Source organism: Amblyraja radiata, chromosome 8, assembly GCF_010909765.2.
Source record: "Amblyraja radiata isolate CabotCenter1 chromosome 8, sAmbRad1.1.pri, whole genome shotgun sequence".
Classification (NCBI taxonomy): Eukaryota; Metazoa; Chordata; class Chondrichthyes; order Rajiformes; family Rajidae; genus Amblyraja; species Amblyraja radiata.
Genome location: NC_045963.1, coordinates 68,059,657 through 68,075,213, shown reverse-complemented (window position 1 = coordinate 68,075,213; position 15,557 = coordinate 68,059,657). Strand labels below are relative to the sequence as shown.

Sequence of the window (15,557 nt, the reverse complement as noted above, 5' to 3'; positions counted from 1 at the left end):
TTGAGTGACTGACTTGAGTGATAAATACCTGAAACAATATTATTCATTTGCTTTCCTGGTTAATTATCGATTTGTTGAATTATATTGCACTTGTAAGATCATAAAACTTCTCAAGGCACTTCACAGGAGCTTTAGCCAAACTATGACATTGAGCCACCTACGTAGATGAACAGATGTCTGAGAGGAGATGGGGGAACCAAAGAGGTTGAGGGAGGAAAATTCCAAAGATTACAATACAAATGAATCAATGATGGAGAAACATTGTATCACATAAATTTCCTGGGGAGGTTGACGGAGACTGATTGATGTCTGTGAACTGGAAGAGCATTCTAAGATTAACAGAAGCTAGCCAGAAGAGAATTGTGGACGCATCCCAGATCATCACACATATCAGCCTTCCTTCCATTGACTCCATTTACACCTCACACTGCCTCGGCAAGGTCAGCAGCATAATCAAGGATGTCGTACCCCGGCAACTCCCTCTTCTCCCCTTTCCCATCAGGAAAGAGGGATAGAAGTGTGAAAACGCACACATCCAGATTCATGGACAATTTCTTCCCAGGTGTTAACGGGCAACTGAACCATCCTACCAACAACTAGAGAACAGTCCTGAGCAACTATTTACCTCATTGGAGACCCTCAGACTATCTTTGATCAGACTTTACTGGACATTATCTTGCACTAAATGTTATTCACATTATTCCTTTTTTCATGTATCTATCCACTGTTGATGACTTGATTGTAATCACGTATTGTTTTTCAACTGACTGGTTAGCACGCAACTAAAGGTTTTCACTGAACCTCGGCTTTTGTTCTCTATTGAAAGTGTTGGGAGGGATTGCTGTGAAAACCCATCACGGCAGGCTGAGCGGCAGTGACCAAGTGCCGCAGGTACCTCATTAATGAGTTGACTTCATTGACCAGCTTTGTGAACCTCACACAGGATATGGAGCAGTTTGAGACCGAAGTGAAGAGCCTGCAAGCCATGGTGAAGCAGGCCCAAGTTACACTGACGTCTCCTGAGCTCGCTCGCCTCTGCCTAAAGGAGCAACTCTTCCAAAGACAGGTACCAGATAATGTACAGTACTGCACAGAAGTTGGTCATTTAGAACATGTGCTTGCAGTGGCTCTTTGAAAGAGTGAACCAGGTGGTTACGTCCCCTTGCCCTTACACTGCAGACTTGCAAATCGTCCTTCCTTCAGGATTTAGTCAACTTCCTGTTAGTGAATCTGCTTCCACCATCATTTCAAGTTAGCCACTGCTGCCGAAAAAAATTATTTCTTGCATTTTGAGCTAAGTATCTTAAATCTGTGTTCCTTACAATTCCCCATATGATTGTCGATGAAAGCAATCTATTCAACCCAAACGCCATATAACATCATGAATGTTTTGCAAACTGCCAGCAGGTCAGGTAGCGTGTGCAGAATGAGAAACAAAGTCAACTCTTCAGGCCGAAGATTTGAGGAAGGGTTAGTGACCTGAAGCATTTGCTTTGCTTTTCTCTCTGCGGATGCTGCCTGACCCAGTGTTTCCGTTGCTTTCTCTTTTATTTCACATTTTTACCATCTTGCAGGTTTTGGTTTGCTCTAAGGACAATAATCCTTTAATCCCTCATCATCTCGCTACATGACTGATCTTACTTAGCAATACCACCATTCAAAGAAACAAGGTGAAAAGTCTCCCTCTTGGGTCATGAACACATCATGTTATGATGCCTGACAAAATTGTTATTAGCTGAGGCAAGGTTGACTGTTCTCATGCCTTCCACTGTGTCATCAAGGCCTGTATGTGGACAAGTCTTTCGATGTGGCTTTCACAGATCTGCAGAGCCAAAACGTCCATTAACAAAGCTAGGTAGGAGTGGGTATGTGACCAACTCCTTTGGCACTAACCCGTGATGTACGTAACTGCACCACATCGTTTACCACCATGTAAACAAAAACAGGTCCCCGTATTCCTTGTGATTCACCCCATCAGTGTGTGTGCTGGAGTGTTAAGGGCCTGTCTACCCGAGCATGCGACTCCATGCGACAAGCACGACCTAAAGGGCCTGTCCCACCAGCATGCACCTGCATGCGGCAAGCGTGACCTAACCAGAAGCAGGTCGAGTGAGTGACATGAAGTTCGAGCGAAGTCCGCGGGAAGTTCACGCGTGACATACGGCGTCGAGGCGGCTGCGGGCCGACAGGCTGTTGCCGCGCGGAATTTTGTAAACACGGTCAGTTTTTCGGAGCCCCGCGCGATGTCGGGACCAGCTCCGCACAAATCCATACGGCTCCAGCGATCTAAGTGGGACCGGCCCCGCGAGGCCGTACGGCTCAAGCGACCACGTTAGGTCGCGCTTGCCGCATGGAGTCGCTTAGATTGTTCTTGCCGCATGGAGTCGCGTGCTCGTGGGACAGGCCCTTTAGTCCTAACATGGAGGCCACCATTGATTGCCCACGATGCGGATCTATTCATAGCAAGGTGTGCCATCGTGACTTGGCTACCTGAATGTAGAATGGCACTGTAGATCCATACTGTTGGTGATTACTTTTCCCCCACATGACGTACTGAGATTCTTACCAGTTCACGAGTTCCATTGTTTTTCTTTTTGAGGTTTAAAGTGAGTAATCGAGAAGCCTGTCTGTACCCAATCCTGTCCAAAGTAACACTTCTGATAGATGGCAGGCCCTTTAATATGAAGGTGAATGGGTTAGGATCCCAATGGAAATCAGGCTTCATCCTAAATCTTTGTCCAATCCCATCTCCCATTACACACTTCCCTTACAGGAATTTTGAGGCATGATTATGGAATTACTTTCAGATCTGCGTCCAGCACACGGTTCAGGTGCGGTGCATCTTTCTGGACTGACGGTGTGCTTTCTTGTTTTCCCTCTGCCTAGAGGTTGCTGGCTGACATGGAGGGCTTCAAGCAGAAGGTACAGGTCGTGCAGAAACTCCAGGCCGCCCTGCGCATCCCGGAAGAAATCGTCACCAACCTGCCCATCTGCCAGACGGCGCTGAGGCTGCAGCAGGAAGCCAGTCGTCTGCAGCACACCGCCATCCAGCAGTGCAACATCCTGCAGGTGGGCTTGCATCAGGCGCAGCCAGAGGCTGCAGCGCTGCATTGTTTCCTGTTGCGAGCCAGTCGGGGTGGGTGGACATCTGGGGACCGCAGGAGTTGGGTGGCCGATGCAACCTGGTGACACTTGTTAGTTTACCTCCCATATCATTGAACAAGATGCCCGACCCCTCTCCCCACTTTGGCACAATGGGCACGCTGCATCCCCTCACCATGGCTCCTTCAAAAGCACCCGGCCAGCCAATGAGTTCCATCATCCAGAGAACAAAAAGATCATCTGCCCAGGTTCCTCGGCAGTCACGAGGCAAAGGGGAGGAGACGTGAAAGATCAGTTCAATAAATGCTGCTCTTGTGGTGAATCTTACTCGGGTTCAGTTGCAAGTGAAGCAGAAACATAACCATGTGTTGGCTGCCAAACATGTTAACTCTCCTACCTCATTCCCATACTGTCCTGGGACTCCTCCATTACCAGAGTGAGGCCACACGCAAATTGGAGGAACAGCACCTCATATTCCACTTGAGCAGCCTCTAACCCAACCGTATTAACATTGGATTCTCCAATTTTCCAGTCCCCCTGTTCCATTCCTGTGTCCCTTCTACCCTGGTGCACATACATTTCTCCCACTCCCCTCCCCCCTTTCCCTGTCCTCTTCCACCCAAACCCCTCCCTCTGGCTTTACATTTCATTCCTCTTCTCTCCCTATCGGACAGTCATTAGTCCCTTTTTAATTTCTAGCCTTCCAGCCTTTAGTTGTGCCAATAGCCCCCTCCCCGCCTGTATCCACCTATCACTTTCCAGACTCTATCCACCCTACCTCTTTTCCGCTTTTCTCTTCCCGAGTACAATCAATCTGAAGAAAGGTCCCGACCTGAAACGTCGCCTATCCATGTCCTCCACGGATGCTGCCTGACCCACTGAGTTACTCCAGCACAAGATTCCAGCAGCTGCTGTTCCTTGTGTCACCATAATCATTGATGTCCACAAAATTATTTTAAGATGGGCCCTTTATGTTTGTAACTGTGGCGCAGCGGTAGAGCTGCTGCCCGAGAGCCGGGTTCGATCCTGACTTTGGATGCTGTCTGTAGGGAGTTTGTACGTTCTCCCTGTGACCGCGTGAATTTTCTCCGGGTGCTCCTGTTTCCTCCCACATTGCAGACGTCCAGGTTTGTAGGTTAATTGGCTTCTGTAAATTGTCTCTAGTCTGCAGGATGTATCTAGTGTGCGGGGTGATCGTTGGTTGGCACACTCGGTGGGCTGAGGGGCCCGTTTCCACGCTGTATCTCTAAAAAAAACTAAAGTGTGGAAAGTTTATTCCTTTTCTCCAGAGATGATATCTGGCCTGCTGATTTACTCCAGCATTTTGTGTCTATCTGTGGTGTAAACCGAAGATTTGCAGTTCCTTCCTGTATAAACTGGGGAAAGTTTGTCTAATAGTAAGCAATCATTTTGCATTTCACTTTGTGCTGCAGGAGGCAGTGATTCAGTATGAACAGTATGGACAGGAGATGAGGCACCTCCAGCAGCTGATTGAAAGGGCGCACCGGGAGATCCAGGAGAGGCCCGTGTCCACCAGCAACATCCAGCAGCTGCAGGCCCAGATCTCCAGGCACAAGGTAATGCACAAACAAACCCCGCGCGCAATTCAACACAGATCTCAACACAAGGACAGTTCAGCCGCTTGCAAGAGGTTTGTAGCTCCCAAAGGCATCAAATTAGGCAGCGACTAATTAGGGCGGAACTGTGGGTGCAGCACCAGAGTTGCTGTCTTAGTGCCAGAGATCCTGGTTCGATCCTGACTGTGGCTGCTCTCTGTACAAGAGTTTGTACATTCTCCCCGTGACCTATGTGGATTTTCTCCGGGAGCTCTGGTTTCTGCCCACACTGCAAAGACATGCAGGTTTATAAGCTACACAAAAATGCTGGAGAAACTCAGCGGGTGCAGCAGCATCTATGGAGCGAAGGAAATAGGCAACGTTTCGGGCTGAAACCCTTCTTCAGACCCTCCTTCTTAAACAGGTTTATTAGCTAATTGGCTTGGAAAAATGGTCCCCAGTGAGTGTAGGAGTGTGTTAGTGGGCAGGGATTGCTGGTCTGCACGGACTCAGTGGGCCAAAGGGCCTGTTTCCACACTGCATATCTAAACTAAACTCAGACTGTTGTATACCCAGTGCTGTAGCTATCCCAAGGTGCTTCCTGCCCAATTAAAATCTTTGAAACATAGCCACGTTTTCTAAAACAAACCACAAAGTGCTTCAGCAGGTGAGACAGCATCTGTAGAGGGGGTGGATAGACACGCTTCTGGTTCAGATACTTAGATTGATGAAGGACCTGAAATGTCACCTATCCATTGAGTGAAGAAGGGTCCCGATCCGAAACATTCCCTATCCAGTCTCTCCACAGATGCTGCCTGATCTGCTGAGTTACTCCAGCACTTTGTGTTTCCTCATGATTCCGGCATTTGCAGTCCTTGTGTCATATATTTTTTTCTTCTAGAAATTAGCAGCCAACCTATGCATAACAAATCTCATAAATGTTAACCTAATGTCCAAATAAAATGTATTTTATTAAAATTATATAATTATTACAACAATGAATTTTAATAATAATTACAGCACTGGATGGAGACTGTCATTTAGTCTGTCTTGTCAGAGCTGCTTGTTTGGAAGGCTGACTGTATTGGTATAGGTACACAGTATTATTGTCACGTGTAGCAAGGCAGAGTGAAAGGTTTTTGTTTGCATGCTGCCCAATTAAATCAGACCACACTATACACGTGCACAATCAAGCCATACTAAAGTAGAGGTCAAAAGTGATAGGAGCAGAATTTAGGCCATTCGGCCCATCAAGTCTACTCCACCATTCAATCATGGCTGATCTATCTCTACCTCATAACCCCATTCTTACATAGAAACATAGAAATTAGGTGCAGGAGTAGGCCATTCGGCCCTTCGAGCCTGCACCGCCATTCAATATGATCATGGCTGATCATCCAACTCAGTATCCTGTACCTGCCTTCTCTCCATACCCTCTGATCCCCTTAGCCACAAGGGCCACATCTAACTCCTTCTTAAATATAGCCAATGAACTGGCCTCGACTACCCTCTGTGGCAGAGAGTTCCAGAGATTCACCACTCTCTGTCTTCTTCTGCCTTCTGCCTTTTTCCCCCATAACCTCTGACACCTGCACTAATCAAGAATCTATCACTGCCATAACAATATCCATTGACTTGGCCTCCACAGCCTGGCAAAGAATTCCATAGAAATTCCAAGAAATTCCTCCTCATCTCCTTCTTAAAGGAATGTCCTTTAATTCTGAGGCTATGACCTAGATTATTTCACTAGTGGAAGAATCCTCGCCGCATCCACTCTATCCAAGCCTTTCACTATTCAGTAAATTTCAATGAGGTTCCTCCCCCCCTCATGGTATAAAAAATAACTATGATTAATCCTCAGGCCTGCCTTTGATGCAAGCAGTCTTTAGTATTAATTAGGCTTATTACTGTCATGAGTACCGAGATACAGTGGAAAGCTTTTGTTTGCCTGCGATCTAGTAAAGAAAAGTCTATATACATGATTGTAATCAAGCCATCTGCGGTGCAGAAATGGATTAAGGGTACAACATTAAGTGCAAGATAAAGTCCAATTAAAGATAGTTAAAAGATCTCCAATGAAGTTACAGGCTAGGCACACCAGTGGAAAGAGGAATAGTTAATGTTTCATGTTTAAGACATTTCACCTGTCAGGATGTGCCCAGGGAAAGGTAGAAAGCAAGAGATGTGTGTCTGATTTTGTGGACAGCTCCAGATACCGAGCGATTTACCATTAAAGTACATGAAGACACATACGGTTCTGCTACTTTTACACACCTAACAATTGAGAAAAGGTCAATGCAAGTTCATTCTAAATGAATTGCTGATTGAATCTTAGTGACTACAAATTAACTGTAGATAGACACAAAGCTGGAGTAACTCAGTGGGACAGGCACACACGCAGCATCTTTGGAGAGAAAGGATGGGTGACGTTTCGGGTCCTCAGCCACTCTCGACCTGAAACGTTACCCATTCCTTCTCTCCAGAGATGCTGCCTGTCCCGCTGAGTTACTCCAGCTTTTTGAGTCTATCTTCGGTTTAAACCAACATCTGCAGTTCCTTCCTGCACAAATTAACTGTGCTTGATTTCTTGCTGTTTTTGTTATTCGTTATTATTTATCTGATACGTTGGAGCTCCGCTCGGGCAGTGCACCTGAAATTTTGTTGTATGTATTTACAATGACAATAAAGTGTATTATTATTATTATTATTAAGTTAATTTGTATGTTGGAGCCTTGTTCAAATGCTGGTGGAGCCTTTAAAATTTTTTTTTTCCATCTTGGTCTAATAGTTACATTTCTCTGTTGCTGAAATTGACAATTGCTTTGTCATTTTAACATCCATGCCTCAGTAACTGTGCTTCCGTGTGACTAGTTGAAGAGATAGGTTGTTGTTTGCCTTGATAACCAAGGCACTAAATCCCCTGTCGTTACCTTGGACTCCCACTAACCATAGATTAGTGCTCAAAGTCACGCAATGGTCAGAGTTCTGTGTAGTGGACAAAGTCCCACTTTTGCTGACATTCGCATTCTGGATTATGGAGGTTTAGGTTTATATAAGGTAATAAGCTTTAGGAGCAGAATTAAGCCATTCGGCCCATCCAGTCGATTCCGCCACTGAATCATGGCTGATCTATCTTTCTCTCGCAACCCCATAGCCGCTGACACCCATACTAATCAAACTATATCAATGTCAGCCTTTAAAATATCCATTGACTTGGCCTCCACAGCCTTCTGTGGCAATGAATTCCACTAGGTTGTCACATGTACTTAAACATAGCAGATATCTAAACACAGCAGATATACACATACATACTGTACATAGATACAATCATGTCAATCCCAGGTACATTTGCTGCAAATACCTACCAGAGGAGTTGTTCATTCCACAGTCATTTATTACACAGATTTGGATATTGCTAAAGCATCTTTGATGCTGAAATTGTAATGCAAACATGGAATTGCATTACCAGAGATTTTATTTATTTTGAGAATATTGAATGAAATATATGTTTTAATTTTATCTTTGTAATCCATAATTTATACCTTCTTACTGTAGGTTATTTGGTGTTTACTTGTCAATATGTTTTATTTCTGTCATCCAAGCAAAACACAAACCTTACAGATGCTGAAAATCTGAAATAAAAGATTGAATATTGAAATTTTCTGCCCAACTTGCCCACACCGACTAACATGTCCCATCAACACTCGTCACACCTGCCTGCGTTTGTCCCATATCCCTCTAAACCGCAGATTTCACACAAAGGGTGGTGGGTGTATGGAATGAGCTGCCAGAAGAGGTGGTTGAGGCAGGGACTATCGCAACATTTAAGAAGGTATTTAGGCTGGTAGACACAAAATGCTGGAGTAACTCAGCGGGACAGGCAGCATCTCTGGAGAGAAGGAATGGGTGACGTTCCAGGTCGAGACCCTTCTTCAGATATCTGGATAGGACAGGTTTAGAGGGATATGGGCCAAAGCAAAGGCAAGTTGGACTGGTGCAGGTGGGATATGTTGGTCGGTGTGGGCAAACCTGTCTCATCCATGTACCTGTCCAAACGTTTCTTAAATGTTGCGAATACTACCCGCCTCAACTACCTCCTCCGGCAGCTCATTCCACACACCCACCACGCTCTGTGTGATAAAGTTATTACTCAGGTTCCTTTTAAATCTTTTCCCCCTCACATTAAAAAGTGCAACTGGTGGAACTGCAGGTCAGGCTGCATCTGCGGAGGGAAGTGGACACGGTTCGTTCTGGGACCCTTCTTCAGACCATGTTGCCCATTCAAGTTCAAGTTCAAGTGAGTTTATTGTCATGTGTCCCTGTATAGGACAATGAAATTCTTGCTTTGCTTAAGCACACAGAAAATAGTATCCTATCCTATCCATTCCTATCCACAGCTGCTGGCTGACACAATGAGATTCTCCCGGCAGTAAAAGGAAACTGCAGATGCTGGAATAACGGTGCAAGTCACTAAGTGCTGGAGGAACTCAGCGGCTCAGGCAGCATCTGTGGGGGGGAATAGACAGACGACGTTTCGGATCTGTCCATTCCCCTATATAGATGCTGCCTGACCCGCTGAGTTCCTCCAACACTTTGTGTTTTGTTGGAATTTTAGCACCTGCAGTCCCTTGTGTCTCCATTTCGAGTAGATGCAAATGTGCGGATCGCACCTGGAGTGAGCGCCTCTCTCTCTCTCTCTCTCTCCCTCTCCTGCGGGATTTCATTCCACTCCCACCCCAACGCCTGCTCGGCTCGCTGTGCCTTTCCCCCCCAACTCATGATGAATCCGCCGGCTCTGGACCCACGGCACCGACTCGAGAACCGGCCAGGCATGGAACTGGGGGCCGGAACCCTGTGCACTCTCAGCCGCTGCTGATTTCCACCTGCAACTGCGTGTGAAACCTACACCAGCAAACCGAGGCAGAGAGGAAGCGACAGAGAGAGGGAGAGAAACAAGAGAGGGGGAGAGAAACAAGAGAGATACACACAAAAAACACACACAGACAGAGAGGAAATAAGAGAGGCGCAGGGCGATAGAGTAGCGCCGGGTCGGGCCGGGCCATCCACGCTGTAAATTGCGCCCTCGATATTGGGCCGTCACTGGTTGCATATATCTTCCAAATAAAGCCTCCGCGCCTTGTGGCCGCTGTTTTTCCAGCTGTGACCGCCTGTCTTCCAGTGAGCAACGCACCTTCACAACTCGCCTCTTGCTAAACCTTCCCCCCCTCCTCCTCCTCTCTATTTTGTGTGTTAACAGCGAGTTGATGGTGAGACCAGTGGCACCGTTTCCTGTTTGTGCAGACAGCGCCTGCAGAGGTTGTGTGCAAAGATCTTATAGTGGTTGTGTGTTGTCAGCTCCTGTTCTGCTCGCCACCCCCTCCACTCCCCTCTCCCTCGCTCTCTCTGTGTGTTGAATATCCTGCAGGCGGGGCCTGTCTGTTGACGCTTGGTTTCAGACAGAGAGACGACCTCATTCATTGTAGGAGAGAGAGAGGGAAAGAGAGATAGGGGAGCGGGAGAGGGAGATAGATAGAGGGGGGGAAAGAGAGAGAGGGACAAATAGAGGGGATAGGGGAATAGGGAGACATAGAAATAGATAGAGAGAGAAATAAATAGAGAGGGGAAGAGAGAGAGAGAGAGAGAAAATGGAGAAGAGAGAGAGATAGAAAGAGAGAGCGAGAGAGAGAGACAGAGTGGGGAGGGTGCAGCGAAGCTTGAGTTGTCCCGGCTGCAGATGAGACAGCATTGCTGAGTTGTCCCCTGTTTTTAATCCACGACCAGGACTTCGCACAGAAGATCAAGGGCTACCAGGAGCAAATCGCGGCGCTCAACAGCAAGTGCAAGATGTTGACAATGAAGGCGAAACACACCACCATGTTGCTGACTGTGACCGAGGTGGAGGGGCTGGAGGAGCTGGACGGGGAGCCGCTGCACGCACACTCGGCCCACCCTTCCGTGGTCATGGTAAGCCAACCCGCTCTCATCACCACTCGATCCCACCCCAGCCCAGCCCGGCTGCAATGTTCAAATGTCATTGTCTACCCGCGTTCCCGCTTGTAGCAAACTGCCGGATCTTCCCCGGCTCCCCAGGGCTGCGATTCCGTCCCCCCCTGTAATTGCAATGTTTTCTTATAAAGGCAGACACAAAATGCTGGAGTAACTCAGCGGGTGAGGCAGCATCTCTCTGGAGAGAAGGAATGGGCGACGTTTCAGACTGAAGAAGGGTCCCATTCCTTCTCTCCATAGATGCTGTCTCACCCGCTGAGTTACTCCAGCATTTAAACCAGCAACTGCAGTTCTTTCTTGCACATGTTGTCTTATAAGGCGCTTTGTTGGAAACCGTATAAAAGTTAACTCTTCCACAGCCAACAATGGACCATTGTGGGCTCCACCTTTCCGCGGTCATCCGTGCCGGCTCTGATTTGTTCTCAACCTTTTCCCACCTCCAGTTTCCCTCTCCCCTGTCTCTCAGTCTGAAGAAGAGTCACGACCCAATAGGTCACCTATTCCATCTCCCTAGAGATGCTGCCTGGACCCGCTGAGTCACTCCAGCTTTTTGTGTCTTTTCTTCGGTGTAAACCAGCATCTACAGTTCCTTCCTACTCCGAAACGTCGCCTATTCCTTCTCTCCAGCGACGCTGCCTGACCTGAGCCTTCACTTCCTTCCTACACACTATAACGTTCCAGGCTGATTTTATTCTGCTGCCCCGGGTGGAGTGGGCGTGAACTGATGCTAATCTTTTTTTTGTATTAAACACCAAAGTGCTGGAGGAACTCAAATGGGCAGACAGCATCCCTGGAGAGAATAGACCCATTTCCCTCCGCAGATGCTGCCTGGCCTACTGAGTTCCTCCAGCAGGTTGTATTTTGCTCCAGGATCCCAGCATCTGCAGTTCCTTGTATCTCCAATCTGTGTTGTTATCGCCAGAGATTTTAAAACAATTCGTATCTGCTTCATGTTGCTGAAGGCAGATTGTAAATGTTATCAATGGTTTGTGCTTTACTGTGTGATTTTTATTTACGTGACTCCCTTCTCCCTCTCACCTCTCTCTTTCTTCCCCCCCCCCTCTCTCTTCCCCCCCCCACCACCCCCTCTCTCTCTGATTGAATGGTCTTGCTTGTGCCGGGCTTGTATCAGATGACAGCTGGGCGTTGTCACACCCTCCTCTCACCTGTCACGGAGGAGTCTGGGGAAGAGGGGACGAACAGCGAGCTTTCCTCCCCGACAGCCTGTCGCTCTCCCTCACCTGTGGCTAATGCTGATGTGTCTGTTAACCAGGTACTACCTTCTGCTTGACCCTTCACGCTGACGGCATGCTTGATCAGTGCATGGATGTCCCCATTACTCTGGTTCTGTTTAGTTAAGAGACACATTGCGGAAACGGGTCCTTTGGCCCACCATCAGCGATCACCCCCCCGTACACTAACACTATCCTACACACACTAGGGACACTTTAGAGTTTCACGGAAGCCAATTAGCCGACAAACCTTGGAGTGTGGGAGGAAACAGATGCACCCGGAGAAAACCCACGCAGGTTATGGGGAGAACGTACAAACTCCATTCAGACAACGCCCAAAGTCAGGATCGAACCCAAGTCTCTGGTGCTGTGAGGCGGCACCTCGACCACTGCACCACCGTGTCACCCAAGCCCTTGAGGAAGTGAAATCCTGTAGTTTCTGATGGTGCCTGTTAGTCCTGTGAGCCGCAATCTCCTCCAAAGGAGGTGGTTAGTAACGGATCCAACTGGAGTCTCAATGCTGCACTTCAAAACATTCACAGGAGGTCTCTGTTGGACTTGCTCAAGATGGTCTCTGAGGCCCAACCATCTTCAGCTGCTTCATCAAAGATCTTTTTTCAAGTGTACGGTCTGGTGTAGAGAATACAGCACGACCTGGACAATACCTAGGCTTGGGCTGATAGGTGTCAAATAACCATCATGCCACACAAAGTGCCATGCAACGATGACATCCAGCAAGCGGAAATCCAGCTGGTACCCCTGACATCCAATGGTGATACCATAACTGAATCCCCCACTCTCAATATCCGGAGGGGTTTACAATTGATGAAAAACTGAACTAGAGAAGCCTCGTACACAGTGTAGCTGCAAGAGCAGGTTGGAAGCTAGGAATCTTGGTGCGAGAAACTTGCCAAAGACTCCCCATCTACAAAGATCAAATCCAGGAGTGTGATGGAATAGTCTCCACTTGCCTGGTTGAGTGCAACTTCAACAACGTTCATGGGGCTCAACACCATAAAGGACATAGCAGCCTCCTTGATAGCCCCCCCCCCCCCTCCTCCATCCACCACCATGCACTCACTCCACCACCACCCATACACGGCAGCAGCGGTTTGTACCATCCACAAGATGCGCTGCATCAACTCACTGACACTCCTGTAACAGCACCTTCTGCACCCACGACCTCCACCAGCTTGAAGGATGAGGGCAGCAAAAGCATGGGAGAGCCACTGTAACGTCCAGGTTCAGGAACAGCTTCTTCCCTACAGCCATCAGGCTATTAAACACGGCAACAAATAAGCTCTGAACTACAACAGACTATTATTATTATTGCACCATATTTGTTTATTTATTGAGTATGTGTGCATGTGTATATATACACGCTGAAATTTTTTTTCTCCCGTATACATATTCTGTTGTGCTGCAGCAAGCAAGAATTTCATTGTCCTATCTGGGACATAGGGCAATGACACACTCTTGACTCTTGAAGTTGCCTTCCAAACCACACACCATCCTGACTTGGAAAGATATTACCATTTCTTCCCAGTCACGAGGTAAAAATACTGGGGTTCTCTCCCCACTGTATCCACACCTCAAGGCTGCAGGGGTTCAAGAAAGCAGCTCGCCACCACCTTCTATAGGACAATTAGGGGGTGGACTATTAAATGCTGGCTCAGCCTGTGAAAACCATATACCTTGAATAAAGAGAGTTCTCCACAAATACAAGAACAATGGCCATTCATGCAAACCTTACAGTTCTCTAATGCATCTTATAAGCCTATTCTTCTCCCCCATGTTTCACACACTGTGACATGTGCTTCAAGTCTCCTTGTTTTGCCATTAAAGGCTTTTGCTCATTCACTTTTTGCTCTATTTCTCTGACCCTCATGCCCCTCACGACTGCCCAAATATTGGTCTGTCAAGTTTAGTTTAGAGATACAGCGCGGAAACAGGCCCTTCGGCCCACCGGGTCCGCGCCGACCAGCGATCCCCGCGCATTAACACCTACTTGGGACAAGTCAATTAACCTATAAACCTGGACGTCTTTGGATTGTGGGAGGAAACCGAAGAGCTCGGAGAAAACCCACGCAGGTCAAGGGGAGAACGTACAAACTCCGTACAGACAGCACCCGTAGTCTGGATCGATCCCGGGTCTCTGGCGCTGCATTCGCTGTAAGGCAGCAACTCTACCGCTGAGCCATTGTGACCGCTTTCCCAATGCTCTGCTGGCCCTTTGAAGCTTCTCCCTCCAATTCTTTAACTTCCCCGTTGAGCCCATCCATCCCTCCAGCACATTAGCCTTCCGCCAACATTTTCCATTGAAATCCATCTCTCTTGTCCGTTACTCAACTGCTGACTAAAGGCGACCCCTCTACTGCATTAACTATTCCACTCTATCATCCAGCTGAATAACATCTCCTTTTCTATGTTCTGTAAAGGAGTTTTAAATATTAACCTGATTTTTAATTATTTCTATTTGGGTCTGTTAAGAACATGCACTCCTCTCAGTCCATCATTCACTCAAACATGGCCTCACTCTTAAAATATAGGGCTGGACAGTCAGTGTTGAGAGGTGTTTTGACAGTCGGCTGACGTCGTTTCTGAGGTGCGTCTGGAATTTATCCAGTGGGGTCATCTCACTCACTGCGTTTCAAGAGTTACTGCACACTAAACATGAGTTGAAGTGCCAACTACTGACCAATGCCTGGCATCACACTTGGCATCCACACTTTGAGTGCCGCAGTGGGCCTGCAGGAAACAGTGGTTTAAAGAGAGACGTTTTCTTCCTTCCCAGTTACCACCCTGACCATAACGTACGCTCTGTGTGGAAGCATTTAGCATTGGGGAGTGCTCCAAGATGCTTCACCTTCAGCCCGCAAACACACTGAGCCACCAAAGGAGAAAATAGGACTGCTATAAATTCATACAGCGCGACAACAGGCCCTTCGGCCCAACTTGCCCAGGCTGACCAACATGCCCCTTAGATTGTTTTTCTCTAGAGCATTGGAGGATGAGGGAAGATGTGACAGAAGTATATACGTTATGAGAGACATGGATTTGGTAAACAATCTGAACCGTTTTCCTGGGGTGTAAATGTCAAAGGCCAGAGGGCAAAGCTTTAAGGTGAGAGGGCAAAGTTTGTAGGAGATGCGTGGGCCAAGTTTTTTTTTACACAGAGAATGGTGGGTGTCTGGAACGCACTGCCAAGGGCCCTGAATGGAAGAATATGGATTACATGCAGACAGAGGAGATTAGTTTAACTTGGCTTAATGTTCGGCACGGACATTGTGGGCTAAAGGCGTTGTTCTGTGTGGCACCATTCTGTGTTCTATAGATTGCAGATTTAAGCACACATATCCCTGAGCTGAAGGTTTGGAAAAGGGAGTTGAGTAAAAACTACCCTCTAATTGAGACACAGGGCTGTTGTTAGTAACTGCACCTTTGTGGGAACAAAGATTGCAGTTATGGGGTTGATGCAAGGCAAGGGGTGTTGGCCAACGGGTGCTGGGAATGTCTACTTGGGTGCTGACGAAGGGGGAATGGGAAAAATTGAGACACGTATATGATGCTGTATCATACAATTATATAGGGGCAGTCTGTAGAGTCTAACTGGGCTTGAAGTAGGGTCTTGACCCAAAACATCACATATTCTGTCTCTCCA

At 47.4% G+C, this 15,557-nt stretch overlaps 1 protein-coding gene across 13 annotated transcripts in view; it reads left to right on the top strand.

Moving 5' to 3' along the window:
• The window catches only part of syne1 (spectrin repeat containing nuclear envelope protein 1), a 440,240-nt gene that overhangs the window by 267,853 nt on the left and 156,830 nt on the right, over positions 1-15,557 (top strand). For 12 of the 13 annotated variants that reach the window (XM_033026154.1, XM_033026164.1, XM_033026166.1 and 9 more), the window contains 5 exons: positions 944-1,066; positions 2,887-3,069; positions 4,536-4,679; positions 10,440-10,622; positions 11,797-11,937. In XM_033026154.1, coding sequence (XP_032882045.1) covers positions 944-1,066; positions 2,887-3,069; positions 4,536-4,679; positions 10,440-10,622; positions 11,797-11,937 — 774 coding nt within the window. The remainder of the gene's footprint in view (positions 1-943; positions 1,067-2,886; positions 3,070-4,535; positions 4,680-10,439; positions 10,623-11,796; positions 11,938-15,557) is intronic. The other variant, XM_033026161.1, reaches the window with a different exon arrangement.